Genomic DNA, 20,184 nt, shown 5'->3' with positions numbered 1-20,184 from the left:
ATCCAACCCAGCCAATTACTACCCATCAGTCTACTCTTGATCATCAGTAAAGTGAAGGAAGGTGCCATCAAAGTGCTATCAAGCAGCACTTGCTGAGCAATAACCTACTCAGTGACTCCCAGTTTGAATTCCACCACAGTTATTCACTTCCTGACCTCATTACTGCATTGGTTCAAACATGAGGAGAAGAGCTGAATTCCAGAAGTCAGGTGGTAGTCCTCAATATTAAGGCTCCATTCCATTGAGTGTGACATCAAGAAGCCCTAGCAAAATTGTAATCAGTGAGTATCAGGGACAAATTGTTTTCTGGTTGGAGTCATACCTGGCACATAGTAAGAGGGTCATGGTTATTGGAGGTCAGTCATCGTAGCTCCAGGATAGCTCTGCAGGAGTTCCTCAGGATAGTGTCCTAGGTCCAATCATCTTCAGCTGCTTCATCAATGACCTTCCCTCCAACATAAGGACAAAAGTGGGGATGTTTGCTGATGATTGCACAACGTTCAGCACCATTCACAACTTTCCAGATACAGAAAAAACTCAAAAACTACATTATATTAATATTCAGTGCCAGTCATTTAACATTCATAATGTACATGGTAAATTTTATCCTGTGACAATATATTGCATTCTGCCACAGTTCAGAGAATTAACAATCCTTTGTGTTTTTTTATCCAGAATTTCTACATTGCAAAGAAGAAAGCAGAAGGGAAGAATATGAAAGAGAAAAACAAAGAGGCTTTACTTGAGGTGAGTAAATGCTTCATACACTTAACAACAATCCAGTATTTTATTTGAAGCATATCAATTTATAGCACAAACAAGCATACTGAGAATTCACATCAAAGGCAAGTGGACCATCTTCAGTGTGACTGGAGGGACAGGGAGGGTGGGGTTGCAGAGACCATCTCTGGAGTGTCTTGAAAGGAGATTTCTGAGGGGCCTATGTGTGGTTTCTCCTTTGGCTGAGTGTCCCCTGGCAACACCCTGTATCCCAGTGAGTAAGAGGCACTGGAGTGAGTATGAGTGTTTTCCATTCTCCTCTTGCCATGCCTTTGGTCCTGCGTATCTTCTTCACATGTGTGCATCTCTCCAGAAGACTCTGAGGGTGCTGGACCTGGATCTCCTTGGAAGCAGTCAATCTATTCATGGAGCAACCAGACAGTCATATGTTTGGGGCAACTTGGTCCCTTAGACATAGGTACAGTTCTGCAGCCACTGAGCAATGAGGACCAATGTGTCCTATATACCTGGTCTGCTCTTATTCCTCCCTGAGCAATGTGGAAAATGTTGCTGATTGCCACCACCAAAGGGTCCTCTCCTGCATGGGGCTGAGCCATTGCCTGGTCTCTGGTAGTCCTTTGAGTGCCAGCAGCCTGGGCCGCATCGTCCTTGAATGATTGTGGCACTGTCACAGTGAGGTGCTCACCAGAGTGTACTCCCAAACATTCTAAACCTTAGGCTCCCACAGAGATGTCTGTATCTGTAAGCTGATGGGATTGCAGGAGGCAACTCTTATCCTCAGAGTTGTTCTGGTGGGAATGGGCTATTTATCTGCTGGCATCATGGACATCTGGCTGGCAAAACACAAAGGAGAGAAGGCATAGTGGTTAGAAGTGGTTTGTGATGATTGACGTTAGCAGCAGGGCTAATGTGAGAATTGCAGTGGAGTGTAGAATGATATCTAGTCAGTTGGCAGGGCACCTATGCCTTGGTGCCTCTGTGGAAGCAGTCCTGATTTGTTTGCTTCAAGGAACAGAACTCTTTCCTCATTGTGGGTGAGGAACCTAAGGTCTAGAATCCTCCCACCTATCTGATCACTGTCTGCCCTCTTATGTGTTGTCTTCTCCTGGACTGAGAGAAAGGAAGTTATTGAGTGTGGTGAAAATGACTGGCTCAGCTTTTAGTGCTGGTGCAGCTCATCAAAAGATGGTGAGGTGTTGCGGATAAGTGAATGTACAATGCAGATGCCATGCAGGATTAGAAGTATATAAGATTGGGGGTGTTGACAGCATGTAAGGGAGAAGATGTTGTACAGCCTTGGTGGAATGTGGCTACAGTAGCAGAGACAAAGTGAGTGTGCGGTATTGGAAAGAAACTTAGCAGAGGAGAGGTCATTGGCATTCTTATGGCATTGCTGACCATTCCTCCAGAATACAGAGACCATGCTGACCTGGGTGGTGATCTCTGACCAGGCTGCCAGATCCTGGTGTCATGGTCTTCTCTGCTGGTCATCTGCATCACCTCAACCATCAGGACCTTCAGGGCCCTGTCAGAGAATTGTGGCATCTCCGACATCTTCAGAGTGACAGTTGTCACTGAGCAGGGAGCAGCTTTGGAAAGCCAGTACTTCTTCAGGCACACAATGGCCCTTTAAATATGGTACCAGATCCAGGAATGCTGGTCTTTGGGTAGATATCCATTGTGTGAGAAGCTATTCTGGGAATGATGAGTGGTAAGATGGGGATAGAATCAATTGAAAGAGATGCCATAAGGGTGAGGCAGGTGATGAATGAGGTGAGTTTAGTAAGGTATGGTGAGATATTTCACTAGGCCTCACGGCAAAAAAAAACCTCCAAACAAAATGACACAACTAGCACTCAGCCCATAAAACATAAGACTCAAGCCATAGTAGAATCTAAACTAAAAGAACACCAGATAAATGAGTAAAGCATTGCAGAATATTTAGCATATGACATGTTTTATAATGAAGGCCCGGCATCATTAATGGCTTTAAATACAGATATATTATTGCTTCCCTTTCAATTGCTTTGGGACTAGATTGTGATCAATCTGTATTTAAGAATAAAATTCCAAACAGGTGTTGGGCTGTTTTGCACAAGACATAACACTATGAACAGTTCTGAAGAAGGGTTACTCTTTGATTTGTTTCCTTAGCAGGTCAATGAATATTGGAGGAGAGCTTTTCATTCTCAATGCTGTCCCCTACATAGAGACATTCCAGACTCAATGGTGTCTAATGTGGCTTTACTTGTGAATGAGTATCATTTATCTGCACTTGTACATTAAATTTGCAACATATGCAATGTTGATTGTAATATAAATCATTGAGCCATTTCAAAAACGCACTGAAGAAAACCAAGGAAGTGTACTTTGAACATTCAACTGTGGGTAATATGAAACTAACGAATAATTAAAGTCAGTTATTAGATATTACAGATAATCAGTTGTAAAAGTCCATTCTTGTGAGGTTTTCCAATACTTTAATAAGATCAGTTCCTCCCATGTTTTCCTAAAAATACTATTGTCTTTCCTGCTGGAGTTGCTGCTATGACAAAACTACTTATTCGACAATTAAGCAATATGGGACTTCTTGTGGTTGTGAAAGGTGCAACATGAAAGTTAATTCTTTCTTTTATGTGTGAGATTAGCAAAGTAAAGTTCCAGATTTCAGAGTACAGCTGACAAGCTTTTCATAAGCCAACAGGACAGAATGAATATATAATAAGCTAGGGTTGAATTGCAAGCTTTAAAATAAGCAGTCAGTTAAAGAATGCTTTCCCTTGTTGAAGTGTACTATAAACCCTGACTGTAATCTGTTTTAAATCCTTTGTTTCACACAATAACAAAGGTGATTGTCTTGTGGGATTTTTTAAACTTAAAAATAGGCCTATAATTCATAACATAATCTATTTTAATTAACATTGTGATACTGTGACACCAGCATGACACTGAAAAGATAGTTCCCTCAACATGATCAATGAGGAATTAACCATAATCCAGAAAGAACCATGGGCATCTCTCTCCATTAGAAAGAGAGAAAGATTATATATCTATATATCTTCAAGGTCCTAACAATTTCACTAGTCCAAAGACTCTAAGATTAATTTTGTCCTGATGAATTTGGCACAACTAAAATTTCATCCTGAAATCTTCTTGGTTCAGAAGTAGTACGAAACATATCCAATAAAGTTAGCTCAGAGTTTTCAATTTCAGGCATTTCAGTTTCCTGATTGTATCATTTTGATAAATGTGATTGTTCAGTTCCCTAGAGAATTATAGCATATTAGTTTATCCCACTTTGAGCATCTGACCCACCTGTAACTCATGTTTATTAGTTTTATTAGAACATACTTTCGAAGTTTAATGTTTCCCATCACATAAACTAAATTTATGTGTGCACACAGGAATGTTTCTGTGGAACATCAGTCATTGTACCAGAGCTTGAAGGAGCCCTCTGTGTAAAAGAAGATGGAAAGAAGTCGTGGAAACGTCGATACTTTCTCCTACGAGCTTCAGGGATTTATTATGTTCCTAAAGGAAAAACTAAGGTCAGAAATTGTAAAGATGCATTTTTTGCCAAAAGAATATTCATGAGATTTAAGCTAAAGTAGAGCTTAAACAAATAGCTGAAATCATCGTTCAGGGGTCAGAGGTACCTATAGCCAAAATGAAAAACAGTAAAAGATTGACAGCATGCACTTCTCTAGCAAGGAAGGGCTGGTGCTTCGTCAGTCCTAATAAAAGAAAGCATTACAGATGTTTATACTCCACCTTAGTGACAGTAGCACATCCCGCAGAGAACTTAAATGCATCTATTAATCAACATTGGGTCTTCTGGTCACTTACAATGTTGTTTTTCTTTTCTTCTGTAATGGGATGTGAACATAACCAGCAAGGTCGGCATTTGTTATCCATTGTTGATTGTTATCCATTTGTTATCCATTCTTGAACAGTGCAGTTAATTTGGTGTAGGAACACTGACAGTACAGATAGGGAGTTTCAGGATTTTCAGCCAGTGACAATAAAAAAAACAGTGACTAGTTCAGACATGGCCTGGAGGAGTACTTGCATATGGTGGTCTTCTCATGCATCTATTGTCTTCTCCTCTAGCTAGTCACAGTCATGGCTTGGAAGATGTAAATGAGTTTGTGAAGAATTCCTCTAATGAGAATTTTGATCAAATCTGAAAACATGCTCTAAATGATTTGACTTTTTCAACAGACATCTCGTGATCTGGTTTGCTTCATCCAGTTTGAGAATGTCAATATTTACTATGGAGTGAATTACAAGGCGAAATACAAAGCACCAACTGACCACTGCTTTGTACTGAAGGTAAACACAGTAATTATATTTAAAACATTAGCTGCTTTTATCTTTCTAATTTTGTTAAAAACTGTTTTATCAGTTTAACAGAAATTTGGAAGCATTAAACATGCAATTGCAAACTGTATACATCAACTGTGATACTAAATCAAGATAGAGGGGATAAGATCATTTCACAACCATAGCACTGTTGCAATGCATGATTCCTCTGGCTGAGAAATTCTTGAGGCTGACAATTGGCATAATAAGTAGAAGCATGTTCCTTACTTGTAAGTGTGTAGATACTAGAAATAATTGGTGGTGCATTGATTCTACTTGCAATTAAAGCAAAATGCTCAAAAGTAATAATCTCTGGATTACTCCCAGTTCCACGTGCGAGTGAGAGTAGGAGTAGGAGGATAGTACAGATGAATGTATGGCTGATGCAAGGGGCAGGGATTCAGATGTTTGTATCATTGGGATTTGTTCTGGGGCAGAAATGACCTGTACAAGAGGGATAGGTTGCACCTGAGCTGGAAGGGAATCAATATTGTAGCAGAGACATTTGCGAGGGCTACTCAGGAAGGTTTAGATTCGCCTGGCAGGGGGAGTGGGAGCCCAAGCAGTAGTGAGACAAGAGCGAAAGTTGAATCTGGTCCATAAGTTAAAGATAGCAATTAAATAGACAAGGAAGGCAAGAGCGTGGTAGAAAACAAGGGAAGACTGATGAATTAAAATGCATTTATTTCAATGCGTGAGGCCTGATAGGTCAGGCAGATGAACTCAGGACATGATGGGAACATGGGACTGGGAGATCATAGCTATTACAGAAACATGGCTGAGGGAGGGACAGGACTGGCAGCTCAATGTTATGGGGTATAGCTGCTGTAGGAAGGATAGAAAGGGAGGCAAAAGAGAAGGTCGGAGGAGTTGTTGACGAAGGATACGAAAGTCAGAGGAGTTGTTGACAGTGAGGAAGGATGTGGCAGGTTACAGCAGGATATAGAGAAGCTGCAGAGCTGGGCAGAAAGGTGGCAAATGGAATTCAATGTAGCTAAATGTGAGGTGATTCACTTTGGGAAGAATAACAAAAAGATGGGGTACTGGGCTAATGGTCGGATACTTGGTAGTGTGGATGAGCAGAGGGATCTTGGTGTCCATGTACACAGATCTCTGAAAGTTGCCACCCAGGTAAATAGTGCGGTGAGGAAGGCATATGGCGTACTGGCTTTTATTGGTAGAGGAATTGAGTTCCGGAGCCCTGAGGTCATGATGCAGTTGTATAAAACTCTGGTGCGGCCGCATCTGGAATATTGTGTGCAGTTTTGGTCGCCATACTATAGGAAGGATGTGGAGGCACTGGAACGGGTGCAGAGGAGGTTTACCAGGATGTTGCCTGGTATGGAAGAAAGATCGTATGAGGAAAGACTGAGACACTTAGGGCTGTTTTCATTAGAGAAAAGAAGGCTTAGGGGTGACTTGATAGAGGTGTACGAGATGATTAGGGGTTTAGATAGGGTCGACAGTGAGAATCTTTTTCCACGTATGGAGTCAGCTATAACAAGGGGGCATAGCTTTAAATTAAGGGAGGGTAGATATAGGACTGAAGTTAGGGGTAGGTCCTTCACTCAGCGAGTCGTAAGTTCATCGAATGCCCTGCCAGTAGCAGTGGTGGACCCTCCCTCTTTATGGGCATTTAAGCGGGCATTGGATAGGTATATGGAGGATAGTGGGTTAGTATAGGTTAGGTGGGCTTGGATCGGCGCAACATCGAGGGCCAAAGGGCCTGTACTGCGCTGTATTCTTCTATGTTCTATGTTCTAAGGGGGAGTGGTGTTTTTGATTAGGGAAAACATCATGATGTACTTAGAGACAATATTCCTAGGGATTCATCCAGTGAAGCTATATGGGTGCAACTGAGAAATAAGAAAGAGGTTACTATTTTGATGGGATTGTACAATAGGCTGTCCAAAGTTCAGCAGGAAATTGAGTGGCAAATATGTCGGGAGTTTGCAGATAGCTGTAAGAATAATTGGGTTGTAATAATGGGGGATTTTAACTTTCCAAACATAGACTGGGGCTGCCATAGTGTTAAGAGCTTATACTGGGAGGAATTTATTAAGGGTGTTCAAGAAAATTTTCTCAATATGTAGATCACGAGTGATGGGGCAAAACTTGACCTTTTTTTGGGAAATAAGGCAGGGCAAATGATTGAGGTACTAGTTAGGGAGCAGTCTGGGACCAGTGACCATAATTATATTAGTTTTACAATAGTTATGGAAAAGGATAAGCCTGGTCCAATTGAGGCAAGATCAATTTTAATGTTATTATACAGGGATTTTATATTATACCTGAATCTGACTGCAACTTCAGAATATTGGGCATTCTCAGGTTAGTACAGGAATGTGCAGTCTCTCTTTCTCAGGTCTTTGATACAGGTTGTACTGAGAACATTGCCATCCCTGTGATATTTTCCCAGTTGATCATGTTGCTTTGCTAGTTTCCGTCTCTACCAGAATATGGTACTGAGCAAGGTCCTTTGAAGTAGTTTGCTGCCACCAATCCTCTTTTGTCTTTGCTTTGTCTTGGGGCTGTCTACCATGTAGTAGTAGAAGGTACAACACCAAAATGTTATCAATAAAGACACTATTCTTAGATAAAAACATTTACTGAATAAGAACAATAAACATAACTGTAATTAGTCTGGCATAATTGCTGAGACTTAAGGAAGTTGGTACAGATACACCTGTTCCCTCCAAAAGTTAAAGTAGAACTTCGCGTCTCTACCCGCAAGCTGTGTGTGATATCAATAGAATGGGTAAAGCCAATGTTGAATATTAATCCATTTCGAACCATGACAATATGCAACATCTCCCCTTTAACTTTTCTCCTCAGAGTCAGTCTGTTGTAAATCATGAAAGTAAGTCAATTTCACACATTACTATCTCATCTCCCACTTCACTTCAGTCTCTAACTTGACAAATGCAAATAGTCTAGATTTTGACACTTTTCTCAGAACACATTCACTTTGTACCTAGAAAGTGCTTGGTCTCTTCCTTTAAGACTAGTGATCCTTGCTCTGATCTGTCAATCATTTCTGCACTGGAGCTTCTTTGTCTCTTGGATATGCTTTGTGGAGGATATCATTCTTTATCAACCTTATTGTTACAACATTATCTCAGCTGGAGAACCCATAATTTCCTCAATTTTCTTCTTTAAAGGCAAAGGCTCTGTTGAAATCAATACATTATTCCATGTGGTCTCCTGGATTTCAGGATTATCAATTATATTGTAATTGGAAGAGGTAATCTCTAAGACTCCGGACACTTTGACAAGGCAGTTTCATCTTCCCGATTGTGTCCTGGATCTATTAATGTTTCAAAGCTTATCACCCTCAGGTCGCTAATCAAGCTGGATGTCTTTAGCCACCTGTTGTGGATGTTTTGATCATGAAGGAAAATTTTTATGACTCTATGATTCTCTTCTGTTACTGAAAGATTACAGCTCATTCAGTGCTCTCTCTGTTACTGGCATTGACTGTTCTGTTTTAGAAGATGGAGGATTGAACATTTCCACTAATTCTGTATAATATGTGGCATTCTCTATGTTGGCAATTTTAGACAGCTCTCTTGTGCCACTGTATGTGATCACATTGAGCTGTTTGTCTGTTTGAGTTCTGTCATGAGTTCAGGAAGGCTAACGATGCCAACCTTTTTCTGATTATCTCTCGACTAGTTCATCAATAACAGTTTTTTCATGGCCTAGTGTCTAGATAGCTGTTTATTTCTGGACCAGTACTTCTCTGGGAGGTTGTCAATTCCCTCCTACTCCTCCTTATGAAGTTGAGGTTGAGATATGCATGCAGGCTCAAGTTTGTCAATTACAATGTCATCTTTTTTCAGTTCTTTAATGTGTATTGTATTGCACAATGTGCTTCTGAAGCTATTCCACATACACCATGTAATCTTATCTCTGTAAGCGGTATCTTCTGCTTCTTCAGCAGTAACTGATCTGTTAGGAAAGTAACACTTCCTTGATTCTTAAATATGTTATCAGCATTGCTGACGAGGCCTGCATTTGGTCTACCTGATGGCTTGCTAGTCCAGTTCAGAGGGCAGCTAAAAATCAGTCCATTATTGGGGGTCTAGGGTCATATGTATGCCAGAACAGATGAGGATAACAGATTTTCTTCCTGAAGGACAATAGTGAAGCACATGGGTTTTTACAATAGTTTCATAGCACTGTTACTGTGACTAGCTTTATTTTCCAGTTCTATCAACTGAATTCACATTCCCATCGGGGTCATAATGGGAAGTGAACTCATGTACTCAGAGGATTAGACTGAGCCTCTGGACTTTTAGGCCACAGACAGTACCGCTATGTCACCATTTCCCTAGTGTTAGGCTTCACTCTCAGGATCTGTCAATATGCCAAACATAATTTGAATAACTTTCTCCAAAGATGAACCTTCCTTGGACTGTAAGAAATCTGACAAAATTTAAGTAAGAATTCCAACGACAATTCTGTCTCTAGTAAATTCTGATTTCATAGCTCCATACTCATAGCTTTTCATTAATCTGTAGAGGTGAAAAGTGGATTTAGGTGATTAGTGGAGTTGTGTACAGATTCTCCTGGATGTTAAACTCTTTTTTTAAAATCTTGTTACCATATCAAGCAGATAATCAACATGGCAGCCATTGAATTATACAAGTTCTGTCTCTTCTGGATTAGTTAATTTCCCTAGAAATGTCGCCAATTGAGTCATCTGGTCAAATGCAGGTATAATTTATAATGGTGGTGTTCTACCATGCAGATCTCTTCATATATGTGACCACTAGTACTTCCATTGCTCTAAAATTGTATTTTATTTCTGCACATATTCTGGAAGGGACCTACAGTTTTTCAAATGTAGTATTTCTTAGTGATGGCTGAACATGGTCTATGCCTGTGAGTGTTTGTTGGAAGTAGAGCTGACAATGTTGTTTTTAAAATGTGTCTAGTGTATTCTCTGTGCAGGCTTATCATATAATCCTCTAGACAGCCCATGGTTTATAAAGTCCAAAGATTCTGTTGCCCTCTTGAGGTCTGAGAGACTTTCTGATTTATGATTTCAGCATGATTTGAACAGCTATCTCCAAAATTAAACCTTCTTCCAGCTATAAAAATTCTGATAAAGTTTCACGAAGGATTCCAATAACAATTCTTTCTCTTATGAATTCTGGTTTCAATACTCCATATTTACAGTTTTACACCAATCGATAGAAGTAATTATTGATGTTGCCTGTGACTTCTCCTGGAAGCTGAATTCTCTGTTAAATCTTGCTCCTTCAAGACTTCGGTTTGCTCTTAAAATTTAATCATTATCAAAGTCTTTTAGGACATCTTCAAAGTTTCTATACTTTGTTTGATGTTTTGTCAGTTAATAACATCATCCATAGTCAGCCCGAATGAATATAATAGTGCAGTCACTTGCTTAGCTTCAGTCTCAGTGTTTAATTTTAAAACAATGCTGTACCTCAAGAATTGTCACTACTATGAAATTTAGTCTTGTGTTCTGTATGGTCCTTCTCTGACCCTGAATCTGATAGTAATTATTACATCTTTTTGATTTCTTCTCAAAGTGCCAATTGATCGTAATCTGTATCATTTCAACACAGCATTAAATCTTTAAGCTTGTAGTCCTTTAATCAATAATGCTGTTTGAAATTTAATGTCTGCACAGATTGTTAGATGCCATACCACAGCAATGTTACAGTATTTCGATTGTTTGCTAGTCTTTTTAATTCTGTTCTTCTATAATACTCTACCAAATTCTTCAAAAATTACTCTAAATTATATTCCTGATTGTTCTGTAGTGATCTATTGCTTTCAAGCTGTGTGAATCTGTTCTTCTACATACTATGTTCTTGTTCTTCTTATTAGGCTTTCCTGTCTTTTTCAGATCTTTCTTTTTTTAACTTTCAAGATAATGGCTCCTGGTTCTTCTAGGTTTCCTCACCTACTGCAGCCAACTTGCTATCCAAGCTCATCTTTGAAAACATAATATTTTCTCACTTTTCAAAGTGTAAAACACCAAGCATTTTCTTCTTTACATTTTTAAAAATAAAATTCCCTGGTTGTGGCTTTAATAAATCTTACTGCCAAAATCTCAAAGGTGTCTGTATTTTCTAAGTGGGGCTGGATTTTCTCTGTTTCATTAGCTTCTTACCAGCCTCTGAATGAAGCTTTGCCTTTGGAGTGTTGAGTTTGCCTTTGTGCTGCTTCCACAGATGCTACAATTTCTCTCTCTGTGTTGGCAATTGTGCTTCAGCTGCTGACTTATTGCTCTTCTTAAAGCAGTAATATTCTTAAAGTGGTAAACTGGATTTTTTTCTCTTCATGGCCTGGGTCAGTTCTGCACCAGTGCAACTGTGTGATATTCTTCAATGATCGCTGTTTGCACTTTCTGGTATTTGCCATCTTTTACAATTTGTGGTACTGGATAAGGGTTGGAGGTAGCTTGCTGCCATCAATCTTCTTTGTCTTGGGCATACTAATGATTAGTGGTACAGAATACACCTCTGCAGAGTACTTACAGAAGAGAGACTGTTCTTAGAAAATAACACTTATGACATGATAGCAATATGTGCAACTATATTCAGTCAGGCATAATTGCCTGGATTTTATGGAACTAGTAGAGATATGTTTAATTTGTCTAACAGCTAGAGTAGAACACCTTCTTTCCAGTAATTTGAGCTACTGAGATAACAACTTGAAATATTTTCCACTATCATGTGGAGTGTAAATGATGCTGCATCATGATTTTCTGCTTTCAGACAAAAGCGATCGTGTGCAGATTTTCTTTTGGGATCTTTAACCTGCAATTCTTAATAGTAATGAAAGCAGTACAGCATGGTCGTGTTACCCCAAATATATACGGCTCCGATGTGTATATTTACAAAGTTACAATTTCCATGTCCTGTATCAATAAAACTAAAACACATATTTGAGCCATAATATCAGCATAATTGTTACTTGATTTGCATGTATTGCACAACTGGTAAGTATGTATACAAGCATGACCCTCTTCCATAAAGTAAATCTAGAAGAATTGAATAGCAGAATGCTTTATCACAACTTTACCGAGTTGACAGACCCAGGTAATATTCTGGGGACCCAGACAGTTGGTTGAATTGGAATTTAATATATGAAAATCCGGAGTTAGGAGTCCAATGATGCCTCATGAATCCATTGTTGACTGTCAGAAAAACCATCCGGTTCACTACTATCTTTTAAAAAGGAAACCTATGTCCTTAGCTGATCTGGCCAACATGTGACTCAAGATCTATAGCAATGCTGTTGAATCTTGACTGCTTTCTGGGCAATTAGGGTGGGCAATATTGGGCGAGCCAATATGTCCATGTCCCATGAATGAACAAGAAAAAAACTGACCAGTCAATTGAAGCTCTAGCTTCATGCAACTGCACTTCCTCCCAATGGAATTCGATTTTTCTCAATTTTTTTTAGTCTGTAAGATATATATTGTCTTGATTTGATAATCAATTTGGTCATCTTTGTTCAAATGAAACCTCCACAAGAAGTAAATGTCTTTCACTTCCATCAGATTGCCCAGGTGACTTTCTCAAAACAATTGATTTAAATGCCTGTAAAATCCGACAGTTGAATGCATAACATTTTTAAAAGATTAGAGATTAGCACAAACTTTAATGATCAATCCAATTTTCTAGCACCCTCAGATTCAGAAAGAGTCACAATACATCAAGTATCTGTGCTGCGATGATCCCTGGGCTCTACAACAGTGGATAACAGGGATACGAATAGGAAAGGTGAGTGAAAATGGAAACAATGATTTTATTACTTAAATAGAGTAAGGGGGACATTAGTCAGAAAGGACTAGCATCTACAACCCTTATCTTCTAAAGTGCTTTACTTTTTTTTGCTATAATCTTCCCTCATTGAGCTATTCCTCTTCATCTTGTTCTCTCCTTCTGAAAATAGCGTAGAACCTACTACTACTCTTGGCACTCCCAAAACCAGTTACCAAGAGGATGGCACGGTGGTTCAGTGGTTAGCACTGCTGCCTCACAGTGCTAGGGAACCAGGTTTGATTCCCACCTTGTGTCACTATCTGTGTGGAGGTTGCACTTTCTCCCTCATGTCTGTGTGGGTTTCCTCTGGGTGCCTCCCACATTCCAAAAGATGTGCAGGTCAGGTGAATTGGCCATGCTAATTGCCCATGGTGTTAGGAGCATTAATCAGGGGGAAATGAGTCTGGGTGGGTTACTCTTCACCCTGGCCCTAACAAAGTGCCAAAGTTCTTATCCACCCTTTTGTTAGTCCAAGATTCAACTTGTCCAATGTACTTATCGACTGCCCCCATGTCAATTTATACAAAGTGCAACTAATGCGAAACACTGTTACCTTCATTGTGAATGTTGTGTTTCACCTATACCCTCATTACCACCACCACTTTTGTTTCTTTAACAGTCTTCAAATATCTTAATTTTAATCTCTAGAACTCCTTTATAAATCTACTGCATTGTGAATTCTCCCTCTACATTTAAAAAGCTATACATCAGTTATTGTCCTCTATTCCTGTTCTCTTTGTGAAGCAACTTGCAATGTTTTGTTATTGTGAAGCAATTATTTTACTGCACATTTTGCTTGATGTCATTGGTCTTGAATATTAGTCTGGTCTGGTAAAAATGACTGACAAATTGAATTCCTAGTGGCAAAGCCTGCAATATAAGACCATAGCTGAAAGGAGAACAGATGGAGAAGGAATGAGATTATACTGAGGGCATGAGGTAGGGGCTGGATTTGTAAGGGATTTAATTCAGCAGTGGTGAATGAAAGGCAAGGTTGGCAGTTTGGAATATCCACTCTATTTACTTGGACATTGACCCAATGAAATATTGAATTTCATTTCCACAAACCCTCAACACTTACTGCCTCAGTCCCTCAACTTCCCAACCATTCACATATGCTCCCTATGTCTAGTATGAAACCTGCACCATGTCCATACACTACACACAATCATATGTCCCATTTGTCCTTCTTGCCTCTATGGCCATTTAATGTTCATGTAACAGTACACATGCCTAACTAGGTCCCTGCACACCCATAACCCACATAACCCCAATTATTCAGTATCCACCATGCAGATTTCAGTAAGCATGTAATACCAATGAGAAGGATTTTAAATAGACATTTAAAAAGTTCTTCTAACAATCAAATAGAACTCACATTCAAAAGGTACTTCAAATTGAAAAAGAGACCCAAGATCATTCAAAAAACTAAAATCCTTCCAATGGTATATCAGTATTAAAATGCATCTCTTCCATTGTACAACAAAGCCAGCTCATCTTCTAATAAACTCTTAAAACTGTCAATCAACCAGGCAAAAGTGAGGACTGCAGGTGTTGCAAATCAGAGTCTAGATTAAATGGTGCTGGAAAAGCACAGCAGGTCAGGCAGCATCTGAGGAGCAGGAAAATCGATGTTTTGGGCAAAAGCCCTTCATCAATCAGTCTAAACAGCCACGCCCCTGCTTACCATTGAAGTAAATGATTTTGAAACTAAGCCAAACATTCTTAATGGCCTTAGCTGTCAAAACAAACTCTCAATTATGTAAATAATAAAATCTATCTAAATTGCAAAAAGCCAGCCTTTGTTTTTATAAAGTTACAACAGTTAGCCAGCCAATTAGTAGATTTGAAGAGCAGGTGGCTGTTTTCTTTCTGTCTGAGTGAATGCTCCAAATCAGCTTTTTTAAAAATATTAATGCCTGTACACATTAACATCATTTCAAATAATGATATTAGAAGAAATAGCATGAAAGGTGTATGACATTGCACCACTTTATATCATTTAAATATAAAATTGGTTTTATGGAAAAAATAATTTGTTAAATACTGAAGACAAAGTCCTCCTTTAAGTGCATAAAATGTTTTTGGCTTCAGAGTGAGATGATTGTGCTGCTAAAATTTTGATCCGCAAAGTTTAAGTTTAATAAAATTTCAAATCTGAAGTTTCATCAAGTCAGGCTGACTTGGAAGCCCACAAAAATGGCAATTGGGACCCATTACTGGGAATCCCAACCCAATTCCAATTTCTGCATAGTTTTACCATCATGGGATAAAAATGAGTGTAGCCCTATTACATGCAGTATTCCCTTGTCATTTCCTTTGGAGGGCTGGGCAATTTAACAAATCCTGCAATTCCATATATGCAATCTCATTTTCTATAGGATCCCTAAAACTTTACCATCTCAATATATTATAAGGAAGGAATACAATTTCGCTGTCTATCTTACTCGTAGATTAGGAAAAATATAAACTGAAAAATAGTTGTTTGGCCAGAATTTATTTGCATTAACCAAATTCACCTGTACAACAAGGGATTTGCCAGTACCAATATCAATGATTAACATTGGTTTACAAAGAATGACACTCTGATGGATAAAGAATTTCTCTCACTGTCTCAGTCATGGAGGATAATGGGTTCTCTTTTCTGTTTTTAGTACAATAAAACATTGTATGACAATTACAAAGTTGCAGTACAAAGGGCTGGTTTGGCCTCAAGATGGACAAATTTTTCAAATGTAGAAGCTGTCAAAACTACAAGCACCATTCCAGGTACATCTATGCTTTTGTTTAGTTTCCAGACTTTTTCTAATATCTGTGCATTGCTGTTGGTCTCAAATGTTTTGTGATATATCTCATTTTTATTCACAGGAAAAGAAAACTCTTTGGCTTTGTTTTCATAAATAGATCACCAACTATTATATCTCTCAATGTTTTTGGTTTGGAATAGTGAGAACTTGTATTTGTACAGCACCTTATAACATTCTGAGGGTATCCTTAAGTGTTTCATACCCAATACATTGCTTTGAAGTACAGTTACTGTAGTTAATAAGAAAAGTCAACATGGTCCCACAAATATTATGAATGCAGTTATTATGATATTTTTGGTGTTGATTGAGGGTGAAATATAATAGATTCATCGATTCATTCAGCACTGAAAAGGCCTTTTGGCCCATCAAATCTGCAGCAAGATAGCTGCCATTAAAAATACGCTAATCCCAATTTCCTGCATTTGTCCCATATCCTTGAATGTTATGATAATTGAGGTGCTCATTCAAATTTTTTTTTAAGCTTGTAAGGTTTACAGTGTCCATTACTTTCCCAGGCAGTGCATTCCAGATTTCCACCACCAACTGAATAAAAACATTTTCTCCCAAATCCCCTCTGAATCATTTGATCGTTAACCTAAAACTAAGCCTTCATGTGATTGACTCCTCAGCCAAGGCAACAGCTGCTCACTATTCACCCTGTCTATACCCTTCACAATCTTATGTACTGCAATCATGCCTCCCCTCAGCCTTCTATACTGTAGAGAAAACAATTCAAGCCTATCCGAGCTCTCCATATAGCTTAATTGCTCCATTCAAGGCAACATCCTGGTAAACCTTCTCTGTACCTCCTCTAGTCACATCCTTCCTGTAGTGAGGTGACCAGAATTGCACACAGTACTCCAGCTGTGGCCTGAGCAATGCTCTGTACAATTCCAACATTACCTCCTTGCTCTTATACTATACATCACGACTGATGAAAGCAAGTGTCCCTTAAGCTTTCTTAATTATCCTACTCATGTGCTTTGCTGACCTCAGGGATTTGTGAATAAGATCTCTCTGTTCATCTAAGTTACCCAGTGTCCCGTTATTATTAAATACTCCTTCATGTTGTTTCTTCTTCCAAAGTGAATCACTTTGGAATTATTGGGATTAAATACCATCTGCTGCTCGTCTGCCCATCTGACTAACCCATCTATATTTTCCTGTAACCCACAACTATTTTCTTTGCTATTAGCCAGTCTAACAATTTTGGTGTTGTCTGCAAATTTGCTTTACATTCCCCCCACATTTTCATCTGTATCATTTATGTATATAACAAACAATAAGGGGTCCCAGTACTGATCCTTGTGGAACAACACTGGACATCAGCCTCCAGTCACTCAAACAGCCTGCTACCACTACCCTTTGTGTCCTTTTATTAAGTTAGCTTTTGATCCATCTCATCAAGTTTCCCTCAATTGTATGTGTTTTAACCTTCTCAATCAGAGTCCCATGTGAGACCTTGTCAAAATCTTTGTAAAATCCATATAAATCACATCAACTGAACTTCCCTCATCATACACACAATCCCTTTTCAAAAAATTCTAACAAATTTGTTGAGCACGACCTCACTCTGACAAAGGCAAAAGTGAGGACTGCAGATGCTGGAGACTAGAGTTGAGAGTATGGTGTTGGAAAAGCACAGCAGATCAGGCAACATGTAAGGAGTTTTTGCCCAAAACATTGATTTTCCTGCTCCTTGGATGCTGCCTGACATGCTGTGCTTCTCCAGCACCACTCACCCTGACAAAGTCATACTGACAATTCCTAATTAACCTAATTATTTTTACATTCAAGGAAATAAGCATCAAGAGCTTCATGTGAAACAGGCCACAAAAGTACTATTATGTTGGCTTAGAGTAGCTAACTAAACCCTGAAGGAAGGCTTGAATCCACAACCTTTGAGTTCTTAAGCAAAAGTAGCACCCACAGAGCCAAATAGACATCCAACTGATATATCAAATTGATGTTTAATGTTTGTTTCAATCATCTTCTCCTAGTAATAAATTCATCATTACTTTCCTTTGGATAAAAAAATTCCAGTTTATTTTACTTATCATTTATTTTCTCATTTGAACCGTAGTGAACAACTTATTTAGATCAACGTGGTCAATTTGTTACATCAAGACCTGGGCAAACGTCCTAATTTGTTCCAGTTTCAGACAGAATATTGTAAACTGCTAAACTCCAAGAGTGGGGAGGGATGAATTGGCTCCTCTTCTTTATTCACCAGCCCTTTTGATTGGTTGCAACAAGCTTGATTTTAAAAGATCCCTTTCCTTATAGATATTTTTATCCTACAGCCAAATGAACCAATTTAGTTATGCTTTCCATACACGAAAAGAATTAGTAATGCAACACAATACAGCACACACAGATTAGAGATTAAGTGATTCCAAAAAGAAAAGTTAAAAGATATGCAGATCAGTCTCTGAATTGTTCAAAAAGAGAGAATGGTTAACCATTGCAATGTAGGTTATTGGTAATATAGACACTGGTAACTGAACATTTGATTTTTCGTATTCCTGGTTTTGTAAGTTGAATGAAGTTTCTTTGTTAATTTGTTAATTAGTCTACAGCACACAGAGTGAGAAGAGTCTTTAGCTGCCATACAGTTCTTCAACTGTGACCTTCATAACAATCTAATGATCAAATGCAGGCTGGTACATACAATAATGTCAGTTCCATTAGTACACACCAGGACAGTTGAAATGGGCTTCTTTCTCCTTTTTTCTGTACATTCCTGGAGAGTAAACAGATATATCTATAAGAAGTGGCTTTCTGCTGAGAGGGAGTAATCATAGAATCACGAAACAAGCCAATCAGCCCAAACACTGACTTCCGAAGTGCATTCCAACCAGACCCATCCCCCTACCCTAACCCTGTAACCCTGCATTTCTCATGGCTAACCCACCTAATCTGCCCATCCCTGGACACAGTGGGCAATTTAGCATGGCCAATCCACCTAATCTGCACATCATTGGACTGTGGGAGGAAACCAGAGCACACAACAGAAACCTATGCAGACATAGGGAGAACGTACAAACTCCATTGACAGTCTCCCAAGAGTGGAACCAAACCCAGGTCCCTAGTGCTGTAAGGCAACAGTGCTGACCACTGAGCCACCATGCCACCAATGATCCCTTATTATCTGTCCCTATTTTGAATTTTCCTGACATTTAAATGTATGTTCGAATAGGACTTTGCTGGGCAATCATGGAATTTGAATTTATAGTGTTTCTGTCACAGTCTTTCTTTTAAAAACCACACATATTGGAACTAAATTTTTAAAAAGATGCCTATGGATACGTCGTAGTTTTGATCCATTATCACAAATTTCATAATCTTGAAAATTTTGTTGAATTTTCGGCTTGAAAATGAGACAAGTAAAATTCCTGAAATCTGGAATTTGTTTCTTTGTAACTGGAATCAATCACGCAAAGTATGTGTTTAATGTCCTTATTGTATTGACTGGTTAGCTGCAGCCAAATCTAGTGCTAAAGAATAGTAATTGTTGATTTATTCTATAAGGATTTACAGAAGCATTTGACATCAAAGGTTATTACGCAAAGCTGAAGCACATGATATGGGGAATTAACAGACCATCTTTTTTGAAGATTGTCTGGCTAGCAGAAAAAAAAGAGTATGCATAAATGGGGACTTTTCCTGATTAGTAGGATGTACTGAGTGGGTTCTGCAGGGGTCTGTGCTGAGGTACTAACTATTTTTTATAATTCACATTAATGATTTAGTTGATTCATAGGAACTAAATTTACAATTGACACAGAGACAGATAGGAAAGTACTTCAACGCGAGGAGCATCCGAAATAAAGTGGGTGAACTGGCAGCGTGGGTTTGTACCTGGGACTTCGATGTTGTGGCCATTACGGAGACATGATAGAGTAGGGACAGGAATGGCTGTTGCAGGTTCCGGGATTCAGATGTTTCAGTAAGAACAGAGAAGATGGTAAAAGAGGGAGAGGTGTGGCATTGTCGATCAGGGACAATATTACAGTTGTAGAAAGGATGTTTGGAAACTCGTTAACTGAGGTAGTATGGGCTGAGGTTAGAAACAGGAAAGGAGAAGTCACCATGCTGGGAATTTTCTATAGGCCTCTGAATAGTCCCAGAGATGTAGTGGAAAGGATAGCAAAGATGAATCTCGATAGGAGTGAGAGGGGCAGGGTAGTTGTCATGGGGGACTTCAACTGTCCAAATATTGACTACAGTACAGTACAGTATGAGTACTATAGATGGGTCAGTTTTTGTCCAGTGTGTGCAGGAGGGCTTCCTGACACAGTATGTAGACAGGCCTACAAGGGGCGAAGCCACTTTAGATTTAGTACTGGGTAACAAGCCTGGCCAGGTGTTAGATTTGGAAGTAGGTGAGCACTTTGGAGACAGCAATCACAATTCTGTCAGGTTTACTTTAGTGATGGAAAGGGATAGGTGTACTCCACTGAGCA

At 39.1% G+C, this 20,184-nt stretch overlaps 1 protein-coding gene across 1 annotated transcript in view; it reads left to right on the top strand.

Annotated features, from left to right (window-relative positions):
- Positions 1-20,184, top strand: part of LOC122550067 (amyloid beta (A4) precursor protein-binding, family B, member 1 interacting protein) — a 108,864-nt gene that overhangs the window by 77,201 nt on the left and 11,479 nt on the right. The window contains exons 7-11 of the mRNA XM_043690561.1: positions 676-747; positions 4,146-4,289; positions 4,963-5,073; positions 12,771-12,869; positions 15,566-15,680. Coding sequence (XP_043546496.1) covers positions 676-747; positions 4,146-4,289; positions 4,963-5,073; positions 12,771-12,869; positions 15,566-15,680 — 541 coding nt within the window. The remainder of the gene's footprint in view (positions 1-675; positions 748-4,145; positions 4,290-4,962; positions 5,074-12,770; positions 12,870-15,565; positions 15,681-20,184) is intronic.

Source organism: Chiloscyllium plagiosum, chromosome 5 (assembly GCF_004010195.1).
Source record: "Chiloscyllium plagiosum isolate BGI_BamShark_2017 chromosome 5, ASM401019v2, whole genome shotgun sequence".
NCBI lineage: Eukaryota > Metazoa > Chordata > Chondrichthyes > Orectolobiformes > Hemiscylliidae > Chiloscyllium > Chiloscyllium plagiosum.
Note: the sequence above shows the minus strand (reverse complement) of the source record. Positions and strands in the feature narration are given on the sequence as shown.